This window comes from Neolamprologus brichardi, chromosome 15 (genome assembly GCF_056152115.1).
Source record: "Neolamprologus brichardi isolate AB-2024 chromosome 15, ASM5615211v1, whole genome shotgun sequence".
In the NCBI taxonomy this organism is placed as follows: domain Eukaryota; kingdom Metazoa; phylum Chordata; class Actinopteri; order Cichliformes; family Cichlidae; genus Neolamprologus; species Neolamprologus brichardi.
This window is the reverse complement of record NC_142118.1, coordinates 32150007-32168472: the sequence shown is the minus strand read 5'-3', so window position 1 is coordinate 32168472 and position 18466 is coordinate 32150007. Positions and strand designations below refer to the sequence as shown.

The window sequence follows — 18466 nt, the reverse complement described above, 5'->3', positions numbered from 1 at the left end:
TCTGCTCTATAACCTTTACAGTACTGCCTCTTTTCAGATTGCATTTTTTTTATTATCTTCAATTCATCTATTTCTGAGTGCAGGTGAAAGTTACACACCTCCCCCCCAAAACACACACACACACACACACACACACACACACACACTGTAGCAAAGTCAACCAGGTGGCTGGAAGTAGAGCAGGCCTCCAGGGTTTGGTAACAGGGTGGCAGGGTTTTGTTTTTTTTCTCCTTTTTTTTTTCCTGGAGGGGGGTGAGGGTAGGACACCCTATACTGCCCACCTCCTCCCCCCTCTGTGCCCCAGTTAGTGGAAGAAGATAAATCACTGCAGGAGTAGAAGGAGAGAGGATGGCTGGCTTTCTCCTCCCTCGTCACACTCTGAGCAGCTTCAGCCATGTTTGTGTTTGTCCACCACAGAGAGGCTGACAGCAATTTGTATGCATTTAAGGATATTTGAATGGTTCTTTTTAATAGTATATTTTTCCATTTTAGTGTATTTTGTTCTTCTGCCAATCTAGTTTGAGTTTCATTGGCACATACCATATAAATATTTAACAATTAATCAAATTAACCACACATAAACCAGAAAGTTTATGTCAGCGCTCTATTGCTGGTTGTAAGCAAATGCGTCTCGGTTATTTAAAACACTTAAACTTTAGTGGGAATATTACAGATACCACAGTTCTTACAGGCTTTTTCTCATGCTACACTATTTGTGTGGAGTTCAGAGAGATGGAGCTACTGCCTCTGGGGACGGTGGCTGTCACTTACAGACCAGGTTAAACCAAAGCCCCCATCCCCCATCCCCAGCCTGCATTGGTTTTTGTGAAGCTCGGCTTGGCTGGAGTAGCATACCTTGGCATCTTTAAAATGCCACTTTGAAATTACCTGGTAAAATGCAGAGGACCCGCTTAAAGGAGAGAAAATGAAAAGTCGGCCATTTCTGCAGCACCGGCATTAAAATAAACCGAAAGTAGAAGATCAAGGGCTTGCTTGAATCCCACGGCTATTTCTTTTTCTCAGATTTGTTTGAGCTCTGCTCTATTATGCATCGTAAATGGGACTCTAAAGCACAAACTAGTATTATTTAGGAACTTTCACACTGAAGCCATAATTTGTCAAAAATCCCAAGTATGTAGGGGACATCTTCCTATTTCTTATTTCCCATCAACAGTCAAACCCCAGATACATTTATTGTCATAGAACAGTAAAGAGTAAATAATCACATTTAAACAACTGGAACCAGAGATTTTCTTGCATGGTTGCACAAAATGTTAAATAAAATCACTGAGCTGATTGTTTCACTGGAAGAATTTTGTGTGATGCATTTAATTTTAAGTAATTATCAAATAGAAGCTGCAGTCTAGTCACATGTTTTAGTCCCCATTGGCATGCACTCGTTTAATTTAATACAATACAAAAGGCTGTTCAAAGTGATTAAGATGGTCAAGTGATCTCGAGTAAAACGGTAACCTTTCGTTATTGCTCAAGTGTCTCGTTATCAAATGCTATTCCTTTAATCAAATGGGGAGCAAAATTAAATATGTTATCGTGACCTCTAGCCCTGTCACTGTTTGTGCCTCGGTCTGTCTGTTAAACTACAAAGGTCTAAAAGACAGCCGAATCACAGACTCTCAATCTCATCGTGTTCAGACTTCAAATGCTGCACAGTTTGTCCTTGTTTCGTCAAACCGTCTGTCAAATCTTGACGGTCTTTGACTTTTTCATTAATATGCTAAACGCATGGAAGTGGGTCAGATTGGGAAAATATCTTTCATCAAAATCTTTCAAAAGGTCAAACCCCCTCGAACAGCTAAAAAAAAAAGTCTCCAAGGCGAGAGGCTTCAGTGCTGTGCCCATTGGCAGCAAAGCTTTTTTCCACAGAAGCATTTTAAGTGTGTGTGCGTGGTGGGGAGCAGAGTCAGGGGAGAGGCAATGAATAAAGAAAATGTCCTTGATTCATTGGTAAATTGCACAGCAGTGTGGTGCATGATAATTGTATGAGTCTTCACTAAATGGACTTTTATTAGCTGTGAAAATCACTTCACTTGCTGTGTGTCTGCACATGTTAGATGGACAGTAAAGTGTTTGTGCATAGGCCGTGGTCATGTTGGTTTCCATTAATAGCATTAATAGCAATTAATTCTGTGCATTGTGAAAATTATATCACACGTTAGGATTATACTTTGGATTCTTAGGTATTTTTGTAAGGCTGATTCTTGTTTGTCATATCTGTCTATGAGAAAGATTATGTGAAAACATAATAACATGAAAACTGGACTGATTAGCTTCAAGACTAAATTAGATTTAGCTAAAACTAAATCAGACCGTCTCAGGAAATGAGATTGAAATTGCCTGGCTTCTATACTTCTGGTTTGCTGTCGATTTCCATCAGTCAGATTCAAAACTATGCTGGTTACAAATGAGACTTCTTTTTGCACAGTTTGATACATGCTCGATTACTGTTTACAGTATATTAAGTATAATATTTCGCATCGCACTAGTTCTGCCTGAGTTACATTAAAAGCCTGAATCTGTGATCCCATGTTCCCGTCCATGCTTCTCTTTCGATTAGAAAAGCTAAACATGGAGTGACAGTCGCCACTTCCTATTTCTGGATTTCTCTTCCAACATTTAAAAGGCCCCCGTCTTTTTAAGATTTGTGATATCTCTCAAAACTCACCTTGGATGGAAGCCTTTAGAAGGTGGATTTAGATGGTAGTCTTGCTTTTCTTATCTTATAATGTTGTTTTTAATGTTATTCATTGTGTGTTTATGTGTGTTCCAGGTGGCCGAGCTTGAAGCCCAGCTGGGGCGTCCTTCTGCTGGACAGCCTGGTAAAGAGGAGCTGAGCCGGTCACTGGAGGAGTTGGAAGCCCTGCTGCGAGCCAAAGACCAGGCAAGACACCAAATTTCCTCTCAGCAGTGCACACTGTCCAAATCTATTTCCCACCTTAAAGGGAAGCTCAGTGTATACCACTAGCTTAATTTACAAGAGCATACATTATGTACTGCCAGCAGTCTTTTGGATGTGTGAGCCTGAATCTTCTTCTGATATTCAATTATGCCATAAAAACTCTGAAAGAGTAAGTGTCATATCTGTTCTCTAAATCATCTTGAACGCGTTAAATGAAATATTTTCTTGTACTTGTGTAAACGGTAACTACTTGATAAAATGCTGCAGAGTTCGTGCAGACAACGACAGAAGAATGTGTTCACTGGCTTTTTTCATTTGTTTGTCTGCTAAGATCTGGATTCAGCTTTCAGGCTCTGTCGTGTCTGTCGCTTTGATCACGCTGAAGAGTGCTTTGATAAAATGTCACAGTCTTACAGAACACGACCGAGCAACGCCGAGACTCGAGATGTAGATGTTCCGAGCCGCCGCCTCCGTGCTGAATGACAGATTTCTGACGGCATCTGTAACTTTTCTAAAACACACATCATCTTGTCAAACGGTGCATGTTTCTGTGGGTAAAGTCAATGTCCGTTAATGCAGACAGGACACGCTGAGCCAAGAAACGTTTCCTCAGGATAAATAAAAGCAAAATGCTCCTTTGAAAGCAGCCTGCTGCTCTCTGCCAGCTTCATTAACATAACCACATCTGTCCCGTCGTTTAAACACAGTCCACTTTTGGCAGCCGGATTCATGCAAGGTCACAGTGGCATGTTTCCCTCCCTCCTTCCCAAGAAGATGAAGGCGTCCCAAATCTTATCACTGACCCCCTTTATAAAATTAACGAGGAATGCCGCTTGTCCTCGGGACATTGATGTACACGAATTGGAAAGATGGTTTTGTAATTATTTGGAGTTACTGTGTTTTCAGGAAATTCACAATCTACAGAGCAAGAAAACAGATGTTGGAGAGCTAGAAAGGGAGAGGGAGGAGGCCATGCAGAGACTCAAGGTAAGCTGCAATTTTGTGACTGACTCATCAAATTGGACAACTTTGCCGTGCTGCACAAATAACACATTTATGGAAAATGTCACACATTTTTATTGCTCAACGACTATCAGTTCTGAAGTTGCTGATTTTCTTCCTCACGCTGTAGTAAAATGAACATTTTAGGACCTTTTTACTCTTTGCTGTACAAAAGATCACATTTGATGATGTCACTTTTTAGGTCGGTAGAATATGCTTTTATAGTTGTCAGTTTTCTGATGGTATGTTGGCTAATAAGTAACTACTCGTTCTAGAAAGTCATCAGCAGATTAGTGTACAGTTAATATAATGGATCCCTATATTAGATTGCAAGTGTGACATCCGTCAACCTGATAAGCAATGAAAATGCTCACCAGGCTGACTGATGTGTGTCAAAGTCTTCAAAATGGAAAATTATTGGTGCCGCTATCTGACCGGTTGTGATTTTCCACAACAACCAGACATAAAAGGGATTTTTTTTTCTTTAACAAACTGTTAAAATACTTATGCATAACCTTTAGAGGTTAGTGCATGACACTGACCTAAAGCACTCTAGTCCTAAAAAAGGATTTCTTTTTAGTTGACAGTTTTCATGATCTGATAAATAAAAATGTCCTTTTTGCTGTTACCCAAACCAGGGCATATGAATAATCAGGGACAGCTATAAAAGAGACCGTACAGTTCAGACAAGAGTAAGTGTGGCAAAGAATCTACAAAGGTGAACTGAGGGCTTCAAGGAGAAAACAAATTGGATTGAATTTCCTTCTTAATGCTTGAGATGAGACTTGATGCATATTGCATAGCTTTTATTAGGTCCTCTATCATTCTTACCGGGGTTGTCAGTTGTGAATTATCTGCATTCATATTTGACCTTTGCTGTCCTTGGATTTATTCCATAAAGATCTGTACTTTTTCGCATACAGAATTACCCCATAAAGCAGGAAACTGCAGATTTGAATTTGGATTATAAACAGTTTAAACTGAATTACTCCGAGAGGAGTTTTTTAGCAAATTTTATAGCAGTCGGCAGCCGCAGTATCTCCCTGGAATACATCTGTTATTCCACAACATAAAGGCATAAAGGCCTGTACTTTTTCTACTCGGTCAATTGTGATCTGGTTTTTCCCAAAACATAATTTGTCAATCTTGTCAACATATTCTGGAGAAACTAACATTTATGGCATTTTGTGGATAAGAATGTGGGCAAAGATGCACATTTGGTAGCAATTACTGAGTTAAATGAAAAGTGAAAAATGAAAACCTGAATTAATAACCGTGCTTCTGCAGGATCTGGAGAGACGAAATGTGGAGCTGGAGGATCGCGTTCAAAGCTCCGAAAAAACCCTGGCCTCCAACCGGGAGGAGCAGGCGCACGCGGAGGTCGAGGTACGACGGATCATTGACGTTCTGGACATCAAAATCGGTGACCTGAACAACCTGAGAGAGAGTCTGGCAAAACTGGTCAGCAAGTAGCCACAGCAGGAGCTGGGGTGCATCTCCACAGTCTCGTTCCCTCCAGTTTAACTGATCTAACAGCAGAGACGGGATCAGAGCAACATGGAGGCAAACACACTATAGTTGAACTTTCTTTGTTTTTCACCATCAGTCCAGCATTGGAAACCTCTTAAAGGTGCTATGTGCAGAGCAAACCACCTGTGCTGTTAGCCATTGACACCATTCATATAAAAGCCCTTCTGTTGCTGGTGCCATAAAAATGAGCACTTTTCAGACTTTTTTATCTCCTCATTCAGACATGAGTCAGATTTACATTATGGCTTCCCTCAGACGCACCCACAAAGTGATGCAATCTTTGCAATACATGGAGGATTGGAGAGTTTTAGTGACTTAAACACACTCTGCCAATGCTGAAACATCACTGAGTAAAAAAAGAGATCTTGTACCATCGCCCTCCACATTGCATTCCTCAGATTACCTCGCGTCTTGGCGAGCCCTGTCCTCTTTTTCCCTCTGCTATGTTAAGTGATGTGTAAATGTTACTCGGTCCACCCTAGTAGGATTGCAGTCACAACATAGAAAAGTTACTGCAGTGCTCATTTGGATGTAAACCGATGCATTCAAATGCCGTGCGGTAAATGGAAAGAAGTGCATGTCCGAAAGTGGCTTTTTTCAAAGTCTGACCTTGTGATTTTCAATAGTAAAGAAGAGAGGTGAAGCATTTCATCCTAATGGTACATAACACCCAGAGTTGATTACCGTAGAATTTTGCAAAGGCAGATATTGAGGGAAGAGTTTTACCTGACAGGGTTTGCACTGTTCTGTTTTCCTCCAAAGTAGGAAGTCTGAAACCCTCGAACCATGAAAACTGCAGCGCTGTAAGAGCAAGGGTTTCATCAACCTTGGGAGAGCTGTGAAATCAAATATAATCTGCTTTTATATTTTATAGCTACATTAAACATAAGCAACTTTTCATAAATCTCCATATTTGGGTCATAGAAACAAAGTGGCTTTCCATAAATGCTTATTTCAGTGCAGTTTTGGCAGAAGCGTTTTCGCTTTTTTCAGTTCTTAAATGTACGTATTTGTCACGTCTGCTTTTAAAAAGTGACGATCCTCTGCTGATACTGTGGAGATGCACCCGGTAAAAGTGTGAGCTGTGTAAGAGCCTCTGGAAGCAAAGGCCCTGAATAAACTCTGCTCCAGTTCACCATCATCAGCCTAGACTGGTCTGACACCAGCCCGAACATCTACAAACTCAGAGATGCAACAACCTGCTCCCATTCTGTCTCCTCCATCGCCAGCGTACAACTGTTTTTGTTCATGTTTTATAAGGACTGCTCTTTCTCACCACTTACTCTATTATTTATGTTCATCGATGAGTTACTCGCAGTTAGGATGGAGAAAACGGCCACAAATGTTGCAAAATTCAAGCTGCAGGAACTGAGTTTGTTATGGAGAGTAATATCAGCAGCTCTGGTCTGTACACGTGCCGTTTTCCCATCCGGACACTGAGATTGCACTTCACAATGTGTGTGCCAAGTTTTCTTTTGTTTACATTTGTCCGTGTTCACAAAGTTATATAACAATTCTGCTTAGTGTACTTTTTCCTTGTTGCTTAACACTATCAGTTACCATAATAGTAATAACCCTAGAGAGAGGCTCGGTGGAGCTGCAGAGTAGATCACTACAAGAGCCCTGCATGAGCTCTGCAGAAGCCCCATACCTGCCAAGAAATGTGAAGCTGTGTGCGTGTGTGTGTGTTTACTAATACTGGTTTTAAACCATTGATGTGAGGACATTTGGAACGACCCTAACAACTAAAGGGTACTTTAAAGGGACAGTTACCCCCAAAATGTACATGTTTTTGCTCTGGTGAGGGTGACGATTAGAAGCATCTATGCATTCTCTTGAACATAATGACCACAAACACAAACAATGCATTTGAAATCAAAGAAATAGCAGAACGTTTGACCCTGGTACTTTGGTGTGAGCAGGTTTGTGTAGGAGTTAGTTTCTTTCTGCCCAAACGAAGATTGCAGCTAGTCAAGTTTACAACAGAGCTGATGAGGCTGCTGTTAACGTTTACATGCTGTCACACTGTTATGAGTAGAAACTTCTCATTACAGGTAGATCCAGTGATACAGCTGATAGGCTTGGTTAAGTGGACAGAATATAAATCCTACATCAATCTGCTCACAAGGTAAAACTGCCTTTTAGTTTCGTTATATTAACTAGCACATGCCTGTGCTGTAGGATTGTTTGCTGTGTTACAGGTGTATAAAGGCTAAAATCAGGTCAGTTTAAAAGCCTGTCGCTAGTTGATTGCCAGGCAATCTATACTATATCATAAACAACTGAAACTTTTTGGATATAAATCAGATGCTATTGTTATAAAATAATAAGATTTGAAGCTTTTATGAAGTGTTAAATGCTAAAAACAAACAAAAAAAAAAACAGGTTGTTTTAACCCATTACTAGGTGGCTGTCATGTGATATAGATAAGAACCTTCCTAGGATGTACCTGTGTGCCAACTTTAGTTGCTCAAGTACTGGTCGTGTAGGAGGAGCTGGAGGAAACAAATTTTGCATATGATAATAAAATCTGTGTATCATAGCAAGATGAGAAAGTAGATATGTCTACAGCTGAGGTCAAATAGATTTAGATGGATAAATAAAACTATTGATGTATCTTATTTTGAGGTGAAATGTCCCTTAAGGCTTTGCTAAGCACGAGTGTCCTCACATAAATGGTGAAACATGCCAGGATGTGTGCGTGTAACCTCGGACCGCTCCAGTTAAAAGCACAACTGCATAAGTTTTAGTAAATTGGTACTTAATTGACTTGTCTGTCAGCGCTGTATGAGAATTTCTGATGCACAATATCTATCGATCTTTGCTTCTTGCCCTGTAATGAGTTATTGATTTCTTCGTATGACAGTAATAGTCTAGGTACAAATAAGGTGCAGGTCTTTGCAGCTGGTGATGCAGTGACTGCCAGAATCGTAACATGTCAAATTGTGAAATGTGTTAATGTAATAAACTACAATATAATGTAATAGCATCCCGTTATTACCCCCTCTTACTTTCCTTGTTAGTGTTATAGCATGTTCAGCTGACAGTGTATATGATATACTGATTTAGGATTCTCTTAAGTTTTAGTGCAGATAATCAAAAGAATTGCTGCAGCAGTTCTAATTCTGAATGTACTAAATATGTTAATGATGACACATTTCTGCATTATATTGCTATTATCACATTAACACTTGGTATAAAGATTGATATTTCATCACTTTGACAAGTTACAAAAGGTCTGGGGGTTTCTAACATCAGCTGCTACATGCAACAATTAATAAATTAGCAATAAAAAAATTTCTAGCTTAATTGCCTGTTGATAGTTGATACACGCATTTTTTGTCATCGCTCCACCAGATTATGCGAATTTGCTACCAGCCTTTAGTAAGCATGAAGAAAACAGGCTAGCAGCTCCTCTCAATAAGCTCCACATGAATGACATCAGAAACACTTCAAACGGTCTTATTCCTGTTTGAGTGCTGCACAATAATACTGTGTTAACACATTAGGAGTAGTTTTTGTGTGCCGCAAGAGTAAATACTTTTTCCTTTTAGAATAAGGATAATTAAGCATATCACAACACGTGATTATGATACAAAATATAATCAGTGGTCTTAAAACCGACTAATGTGCAGTATTATTGTGTAGCTACATAACATGAAAGGAGTAATCCAACTCATATTTCAGGACTTGTTGAGTTAAATTGCACTTCTGTCTCTTTTTAGAGATTTGGTGTTTATTATCATCATCATCATCTGTGGCTGCAATGATAAACGACGTTTTACTACTGCACTTTATGGTTCTGTTCAAATATGCCTGTCCTGAAGAATTAATAATACACTTTGATACCCCTTATTGTAAAGTCTCACAATACATTTTGTGAAATGCAGATCATCAGATGCTTGAAGGATATATTTTTGAACTTGAGTGTGGATCCCTCAGAAAATACGGTGGAATAAGGACTTTTTAAAAAACGTCTGTTGCCCGCTCTGAGAGATCGCAGTACCAAAGATGTCCAACAGAAGCCACAACTGGAATCGACAAACAGCCAATTTATGAGTGACACTGATCTTCATCTCATGTCAGCTTTTACCCATCATTCATTGCTTTGACACATTTAACCTTTCAGTATGACTAAATACCTCAGAATAGTTTAGTTCAGGTTAGTCTCATTGAAGTGTTGTGAAGTACAAGGTACAAAAACTGAATCTGAGGAGAGCAGGTGCTTGTATGGGATTTGTATATAAATGTTTTAAACATTAAAACTGTCATGCAAAGTCACTGCTGTGGTTCTTGTGTGATGAAAACCCCCCAAACCTGGTGTTAATCCTCACATTTACACTTTTTTTATTTATGAAATAGTTAAAGTTTACTATTCCCTTCATGTTGCTTGGGTTAGAACAGTAACCAGTGAGAAAACTTGTATTTAATCATCACCCAGATAAAACCTGAACACTAACTTCTAAATCACTACACCAGCTGCGTATTTTGTTGCCCAACATTGATGTCAATTGACACGTTGTTTTGTTGTAAACTACACAAAATAAGATCTGTTCCAAAACTAGATGCTAAAGTTTAATCCTAAACCAGATCCAAGAAGCAGGTTTCACGAGTATCCCAGGACTTAATTGGGAGCTCTTGTTAAATCCCAATAGTCAATTACACCAGCTTCACCTTACTGCAGTTAATCTGGTTATTTTTTCCTGGCTGTTAATTTAGCCAGCACAGCCTTATGGTCACTTTTCAAGTGAATTTAACAAACACACACCTTTACATTTTCATTAAATAACACAAATCAGACAAGCAGCAGGTTTTTTTCTACATTTATTTTAACACAAAATAGCACAAAGTGCCAATTTAGTTGTAAATGTTTACTTCAGCTTCTTCTTGGGACGAAGGTTGTTGGTGTGTCCGCACTTCTTCTTGCGGCAGTTGACAGCACGGGGGTGCAGACGGGCATAGCACCTGCAAAACAAAAAGGTCAGCGTACCAATTTAAAAACATTCAGGGTTTAGAAATGAAAAAGATCCTGAGAAAACCCACTTCAGCCAAAAACTAAGGTCAGCTGTTCCCAACTGCCATTTCAGGTGACACTAAAGCACTGTGCAACCAAACCAAAGTAATTCTATCTACCTGATTATTTCTCAATTCAAATATATACAAAGACCTCCGAATGTAGTTTATAAGGTCCTCTACCAACACTGAATTATATATTTAAAATGTATATCAACAGAAATAAGAGCAGGCCTGAGGATAATCAAATTTTCATACTTAGGACTGGACTTACTTGCGGCAGATCATCTTGTCGCAGTTGTATTTCTGGGCCAGTTGCCTGAGTGAGGGCTCAATGATGCCACCACGCAGACGCAGAACCAGATGGAGAGTAGACTCTGGTGAACAGTAAATACATCATGTTAATGTCAAATTTATATTTAAACAGAAAGCCTACTCTACCAGGAAAACTGACGCACACCTTGGTTATTTAAAAGTCAATCAAAAATAATTTAACACAGAAATAATGACACCATACCATAGCTACATATCCAAAATGGTGTTATATACAAACTACTGGCAACTGCAGCAAAACGCATTTGTGATATAAAACAAATTTAATGAGTACTTTCTCATAACGGTTTTATAATAGGCAGCTTGTCTACTGTGTGCCACTGCCAATTTCAGAAACAACACAGCCGTTACCTTTCTGGATGTTGTAGTCGGACAGTGTGCGGCCATCCTCCAGCTGTTTGCCAGCAAAGATCAGACGCTGCTGATCAGGGGGAATTCCTGTAAACACAACACTAGTCAACCAATCTGCACTTTAACATGAACCTTAACTACAACAGAATCTAAAGCTAAATCACTTCACAGGTTTCTCCAAACAAGTCCATCTATGTCACCTTTGTTGTCTAATGTGTGATTTTGAGTGCAAATCTATTTCAACTTGTACCCTAAGCCATAACTGTCTTAAGGGCAAAGAACCCACGTTTCTAATTCAAAACCACAGCCACTAGAGTTCTAGACACTAAATATCTACCAATTCGCAGTTTCATGTATTAAAACGTAGAGTCTGGCACACTCGAATTGTCCCTTTTATTTAAGGTGTACACCAATTACATCTTGAGCAGCCAAATATTTATCAAGAAGTCACAAACGTCACATTAGGCATGGTAGCTCACCTTCCTTGTCCTGGATCTTTGCCTTGACATTTTCAATAGTGTCACTGGGCTCCACCTCAAGGGTGATGGTCTTCCCCGTCAACGTCTTCACGAAGATCTGCATGTTTGCAGGCTGTTCACAGAAAAATGACGTTAGCTTTACTATTAGCCGTGTAGCTGACTGACCACAGTAAAAACCGAATCGCCTGCGAGATGAATAATAAAGCTAGATCATAAAAGATTTCGCAACTTTTATCCTAATAAATAAACTCTTTTCATCATTTTACCGACTGTCGACGCTTTTGGTAAGTTAGCATTACATTAGCAAGCGCTAGCAGAAGAGGCTCGTTGCAGGCCTTGCCACATGCTTATCGTCAGCGTGGAATTTAATCACAATTTATGTCAATTTTATTCGTTGAAACTAATGTAAGACTACATCAAACATACATGCTGTCATTAAAGGATGAAAGCGGTATTGTTTTAGTCAAATTCAAACATTTATTATAATCTTAAAAACGTTAAATATTGCTGAACAAAACGTTCTACCCACCCGGCTGCTAGCTGAGCCTCAACGAAAAGAGAGCGGAAGAGGCTGACGCTGAAATACGTCACTTCCTAATTCGCTGTCTCTTTGAGAATAAAATGCGATTTGAAGTCAAAGTGTTTACATTTTTAAACATTTATTTTTTCATTATGAAAACATCTTAGATATTTCCCCTTTCATTTAGCCCCGACGAACGCTGTAATAATCAGCTCTGTACACCACGGAGGCTTATAAACAGACAACTGGAGTGAGCAGTGTAATTCGCTCTGACACTTCATACAAATCAGTTAATTAAATAATACCGGCATAAAATAAGCGAATATAACGATTGACAGAGTGCCGACTCTCATTGTGAATTATATGAGCCTGTGAAGATTCAGAGTGGTCAAAAATAAACTTTGACGGACACCTGCTGTTGAAGAACTGGAAGTGACTGCGATCACCGACAACCCGTATGAATGAAACAAAAAGAGGCTGCTTTTTCATATGTATGCATTTCCATATCTAACTTGAATTTTGTGTCTTATCAGAGCTTTTTAAATATATTCTGTATTTCAATTGAGCTCCCATTATTTAAAATGCTCACTAAAGCCTATGTTTCCACTGTAATGTTGAAATAATCATGCTGTATTGCAAAAGGACATTTTATCTAATCTACAGTAGTGCTGAGCTGTGAAAAAAATAAACCTTTTAGCTTATTTTGAGACAAAGACGGATTATTTTTGTTTTATATTTTAATATTTTAATCATTTCAAAACATAGACCGTTAAGCTTATGCTCATATTTTTGAAATGAGTTAACTGCCTAATGCGTTTTTATTATCTATGATTATGTATTATGGTACCAATAGACAAGACTTTATAGAATTAACGCCAGCAAAGAAAAGGCAAAGAGGAGTCTACTGTGTCCTCAGCAAGGCATTTTTCTGTTTTGGAAAATTCTCATACCTAAAATAACACAGACATTTTACATATCCTTGTTATGGAAATACATCTTCCTGCTGAATAATTTTGTGTCCACTCCACTCACTGTCTTCGACAGGTAACAGGACACCACAGTATTTATGTTCTTCTCTGCAGGAGCAGCAAGCAGCAGTATCAACATTACCATGTTCCACAGCACAGACGTTTCTCTGGCGAAGCATTGCAGCATTTTCTTTACCTGCTTCAGAATCATATTTATGCTAAACAAGCTATTTACAGTAACTCAAGTAGGACAGTTGTGGTATTAAGTATGACTGTCTTGTTGGAGAAAACACTGATTTCAGCCCGTCGAATGGGGAAAGAGCTGCTCCCATCGACCAACATCCCATTTCTGTACAGAAACGTTCCAGATGCATATCAACCTGTTTCCAAGAGGACTTCCAGCATTTTAATTTAAAGAAGGTAGAGCCATGTCATCACCCTGTCCCAGCCCACGGGCATGCCAAGGACTTGGGGTACACTGAGTACTTCACAGAGACAGTGGTGTCCTACAGCATCACTCATTGCCTCAGATTCCCCTGATCCCACGTGCCATGCATAAAACTAACTTCAAGATGGAAACAGGCTCTCGGATGGCTGAATTCCTCACCACGCATGCCCAGAATTTCCAGGCTCATTCCTTACAACTCCCTCAGAGACCCATCCGACCAACATTCGCCACTATGTGGATCCAGCATGTGGATCCAGCATGTGGAAAAGCTTCTGGAAAGCACCATCTGAGTGAGCTTCATTCCACACTCTGGCTCTCCTTTTGTTAAAGCTACAGGTAAACATCTAGCTTAGTAAAATATACACAATTAAAATATGCTCAGATTAATTGTTTTGGATTTTCTGGTAAAACTGAAAAATCCACATTAGATTATGGACTCCTTGCTAAAGTGACATTTGACTGACATGAATATTAATCAGATCTGGGTGTTTACTCTCAAGAAGAAGGTAAACCTTTTCAAAATGCCGTCCTTTCAATGTCATCACCTTGTAACGAATAACACGTATGAGACCTCTTGTGATTGTGAGCACTCATCTATGAATCCAGGAGAATGCAATGTTTAACAAAATCATTCATTTCTCTGTAGAAGACAGAGTTCCCACAAATAAAGGGGACGTGTGTGATCACAGCTTTGTCTCCGAGGACAACAACACCTTTCAGGGAACTTGGAGCAGGGCCGCTCAATCAGTGAAACGGGTAATAAAGTGGGTGCAGCATCGCTTACGTCACGAGACATCGCAATGATAGCTTTATATTCTCATAAAGACGTGGCTGGGATGAAAATCTGAACTGCTTGATATAAACTGTTCTAGTAGGACAAATATTTACTCTGATAGAAATTTCCATGAAAAAATTGAAATTCTCAAAATTCTCACAACTAAACTTTTCAACCTTATACCTGATTTAGGTCACATAAAAGTCGTAATGCTTATGTTATCTTGCTATAACACTGACTTAATTTACAATAAAATTAACATTAAAATTAACACTAACTACAGCTTTTCAACTACATGCAATAAATGTATTACCCACAAGTTTCTCATACATTTGCACCCAATGCCATAACTGCAGGTCATGATTAATAACTGAATTTAGTGTCTTCCCTGTAAATCCTCATCTGCTCCAGGGAACCCATTTTCTCAGGTCTATTGTCAGCTGTGTGCATAGTCTGACCTGGAGTGTCAACTTAAAGTAGATGTGCAGAAGTGAAAGGAGTATTGACCTTTTCATGAAATTTTCCAGGACATGGGTGTTATCAGCACACAGATCATAACGGTGGCTGTTGTTTTGTTTCCCTCCAGCACACCTCTTCAGTGCCTTTGGGTTTGATCGTGTGAAGATTGTGGAAAGACAGACGACCCACGCTACATCATTCAGTCAGCCCGGTGTCTGCAGGTCTGCAACCTTTCTGCTTCACTGGAAAACCCCTTCCACATGATCGGCTGTATACACAAAGACGTCAAATAGTAGAAGCAATTAATGCCATAGTGCCTGGTGCCTCTCTTTATAGCTCTTTTTTGATGCAGTAGTCCTGCACTAGTCCTGCTTGAGATTTAGGATGTACAGTAACATTTACATCCAGTTGATTCAAAGGTAATTTTAAAATGATGCAAAATATGAAAATTATTACTAGTTTCTGAACTCCCCACTACACAAATAATAAATGAATTATCTATGTTTTTGATACAGGCAGCCTGTGGTGAACGAGCAAGCACAGCTCGGCCTTAAACACTGCTTCGACGGACTCCTGGTCCTCCACAGCTAAGGAGGACTTTTGTTACCACAAGCTGGGTTAGAATGTTCTTCCATGCCCACACAGGCTTTTTTTTCTAGTTTTCATTCTTGGTAACTAATAATTCACAACACCCGAATTATTAAATCAAGCTAAGCAAAAGTTCATGTCCCTTGGAGACCAAGAAAGAGGCTGGCATCCAAAGGCTATGCTCATTGTTATGCGTACTCTTTGTCTAATTTGAGGAGACATGACTCAGCAGGAACACTTTTACTTGATGATGGTCTGCATTCATCTGCTATACTCAGTGTTTAAATGTTAATATTTGACTACAAGTTTAAAACCAGATTATCTTTTTGAGTTTATTCTGTATATTATGTTTCCAATCTTTCTGTCTTAGTAAAAAGTCTAAAAAAATAGAGTGAGGTCATACAGTTTGATGCAGGGTTTCCCCTGAATGATCTGTAGGTTGACTGTGCGACTAAAAGCTTCTTTTAAAATCAAAAGTATTATGATACGATATTAGGATAAAAATGCAAGTCTATTATATTATTCTGTCTTCATTTATCTGCCTGGATTCGTCTGTTTTGTTTATTTCCCAGAAGCTCCAGTTGTTAGGATTCAAAAGCACAAAAATGTTAGTTCTCTACACAAGGGATGGATGAGAGGATGTCAGTCCCCACCAACATAATCTCCTTTTCTGATGTAAGATAGCACACCTCCTGCTTAGTTTTGTATTTTAAACATTCACTAACAGATAAAGAATGGTTGTTTTTCACTTCAGGTTAACTTGACTCATAGAGTTTGGACTTACATTTGATGATGATGTATTTTGCTATGTTAAGCTTGATGTAATGATCCTCCTGTGTTATATCTGATGCTACTACTACTTTTCCTTTTTCTTTTCTTTTTCTTTCTTGATCAAAGAGATGTGTGAATATATTAAACATTTTCATTGTGTCTGACAGAACAAGGGTTGGGCCTCAGCACCACCAAGTACGACTACCTTCCTTTGAAGACGGACAGAAAAACTCTGCATCGGTCAATCAACACGGTGCAAAAATTAATTTCTTCCCTTTACTGTATGAAGGAGCCAGGATTGTGATATCTGCTCCCAAATTCGTAAAGATAATATTAGTGGCAAGACTACTGCACTAATTATATACATTCTATTTCCTTCCATTTTTGTCTTATCCTGTGAATCATTAAATAATATTGATTATTCTGTTTATTGATCTTTGTTGTTTAAATAGAGTAACATCAGGTTTCCACTGGTCCAGCAGCATTTCAGAACCACCAGCAGTGAGGACTACGCAATCAAACCCTTGAACCTGCATCACACAGGCTGCAGTCACGTCTCTCTTTATGTGTCATGTAACTGAGAATAGCATTTTTTGTTAACAAAGAGTGTTAAAGAGAATATGTGATTATTACTGATATTGTTATTGTTTTTTAAAAAAGGCTTCTAAAAATGAATAAATCCATGTTTTAAAATTTCACGTAACTGTTTTCATGGAGCAGTGTGAATGATTAAAGAGGTCAAACACAGGTTCTACGTTTTCTGCAAGCTTCTTCAAAAAAAACAAACATGTACTGTTGTTCAAATGTATCCTCGTGTTAATCTTTTGCCATGATCCTCGAGTGCTTTAAAAATTACAAATCTGTTAAGTTCAGGTGTTTTTTTTTCTTTTTTCAGAGAACTGCAGAAGAATTCCCGTGAACTTGCTGGCCTGATCATAATAAATAAATGTTTACCCAGGCTAGCACTGTGTGAAATGTTGAGTCAGTGTACAAGTGCGGCTTTAGCAGTTAGATGGCTTAAACATAAACCTCTAGCTTCATCTGCAATATCTCGCAGAGTTAAAGCGGCCTCGAACCTGACTGTCCTGCTTCCACCCTGTTTACACTGTCAACGCTGACTGCCAAGAAGAAGGTTACCGTGTGTTTCGGAGAAATATTCTTATCCCCTCCTTCAAGCATGACTGACCACAAAACTCCATAAAAACAATCCATGTTGTAGCAATACACAACCTTGACACAGAGAAGCAGGCCCCGATGATAGAATAGTAATAATAGTAATAATAAGAAGCCTGCAATGGAAGCAAGTAGGTGTAAACAAACTGACGCTAGAGTTCATCAACCTGAAAGGCAACAGTCCAGCTACGGGCTGGAAAGTTAGCAGGCCAGCCAGGGAGACAGAGCAATATCAGATTAAACTCCAGAATAGACAGATTAGAAAATAAAGTAAATGGAAATGATTAATAATTAAGCTTTCAAGACATAGAAGTTTAATATTAACAAGTGCTTATAAAGGACAACTATGATTTCACTGATTTAACTGAACTGCTGTAGACATGTAAGCCCAATACATGAAAATAATGAATATACAGCATATTGCGCTGATACAACATTAGACAAAAAATGCTGAAAAGGATGTTTTTATTTTTTACATTTGATTTGATTTATTAACCACATTTTTATTATTAATTGACGAAACTCTACAAACACAAAAAACCGAGTGAGTAATATGATCATATCACAACTTAATCAACTTTAGACCAACATGTGAGCAGATCTCTCAGCTGGGGCACATGACTGAGATGCAAACAAGAAAACACTTTTCATTGCCCTTGTTCTCCTCCTTTTTAAACGCCTGACATGCGTACAGGCACGTCTGCCTGACATAACTATCACAGAGAGGCCTTTACATTTAAAGTTTAATACACACTTTTTGGTATTTATAATGCAAATAGAAAAACTAATAAGAGAACTAAGCGTTGATAGTTCAAATGAAAAACACACACGGCCTTCAAAATAAAAGCCTGCAGTCAACCCTTCTCTATCCTTAACCTAAACCTTGTTTATATACAGCCATAAACACGGGTGAAGTATGCTACAAACGGTGTAAATACAGCGGGGAAAATCACCTTGTTAACTGATGTACAGCGAGCACACTCCACGCGGTCCTTCCTCCTCCTCTTCCTCCTCAGCGATAAAGTGGGCGGGCATGTGCGAGCATGTGCTCTTCTTCATTGGAGTACAGCACGGAGCTGTCTTGTATCTGGGCGTTGAAACCTGCCCCCGTTCATAAAGCCCGGGCTTCCATTTAACAT

The 18466-nt window shown here is 39.0% G+C and overlaps 2 protein-coding genes across 3 annotated transcripts in view; one reads left to right on the top strand and one right to left on the bottom strand.

Moving 5' to 3' along the window:
* LOC102783760 (homer protein homolog 3-like) overlaps window positions 1-9726 on the top strand; it is a 54299-nt gene extending 44573 nt beyond the window's left edge. The window contains exons 9-11 of the mRNA XM_006808360.3: window positions 2789-2899; window positions 3824-3904; window positions 5207-9726. Of these exons, the coding sequence (XP_006808423.1) occupies window positions 2789-2899; window positions 3824-3904; window positions 5207-5392 (378 nt within the window). The 3' untranslated portion in view covers window positions 5393-9726. The remainder of the gene's footprint in view (window positions 1-2788; window positions 2900-3823; window positions 3905-5206) is intronic.
* Window positions 9727-10239: 513 nt separating this feature from the next.
* On the bottom strand, window positions 10240-12290 carry uba52 (ubiquitin A-52 residue ribosomal protein fusion product 1). Of its 2 annotated transcripts, XM_006808359.3 has the most exons (5): window positions 12155-12290; window positions 11626-11737; window positions 11147-11233; window positions 10737-10839; window positions 10241-10414 (listed from the first exon to the last, which is right to left on the bottom strand). In XM_006808359.3, exons 2-5 carry the CDS (start codon window positions 11726-11728, stop codon window positions 10321-10323), a joined length of 387 nt encoding a protein of 128 aa, XP_006808422.1. In that variant the 5' UTR covers window positions 11729-11737; window positions 12155-12290; the 3' UTR covers window positions 10241-10320. The 2 variants fall into 2 exon arrangements, with proteins under 2 accessions (XP_087708838.1, XP_006808422.1); XM_087852712.1 differs by lacking the exon at window positions 12155-12290 and having other exon boundaries at window positions 10240-10414.
* Between the last annotated feature and the right edge of the window lie 6176 nt (window positions 12291-18466).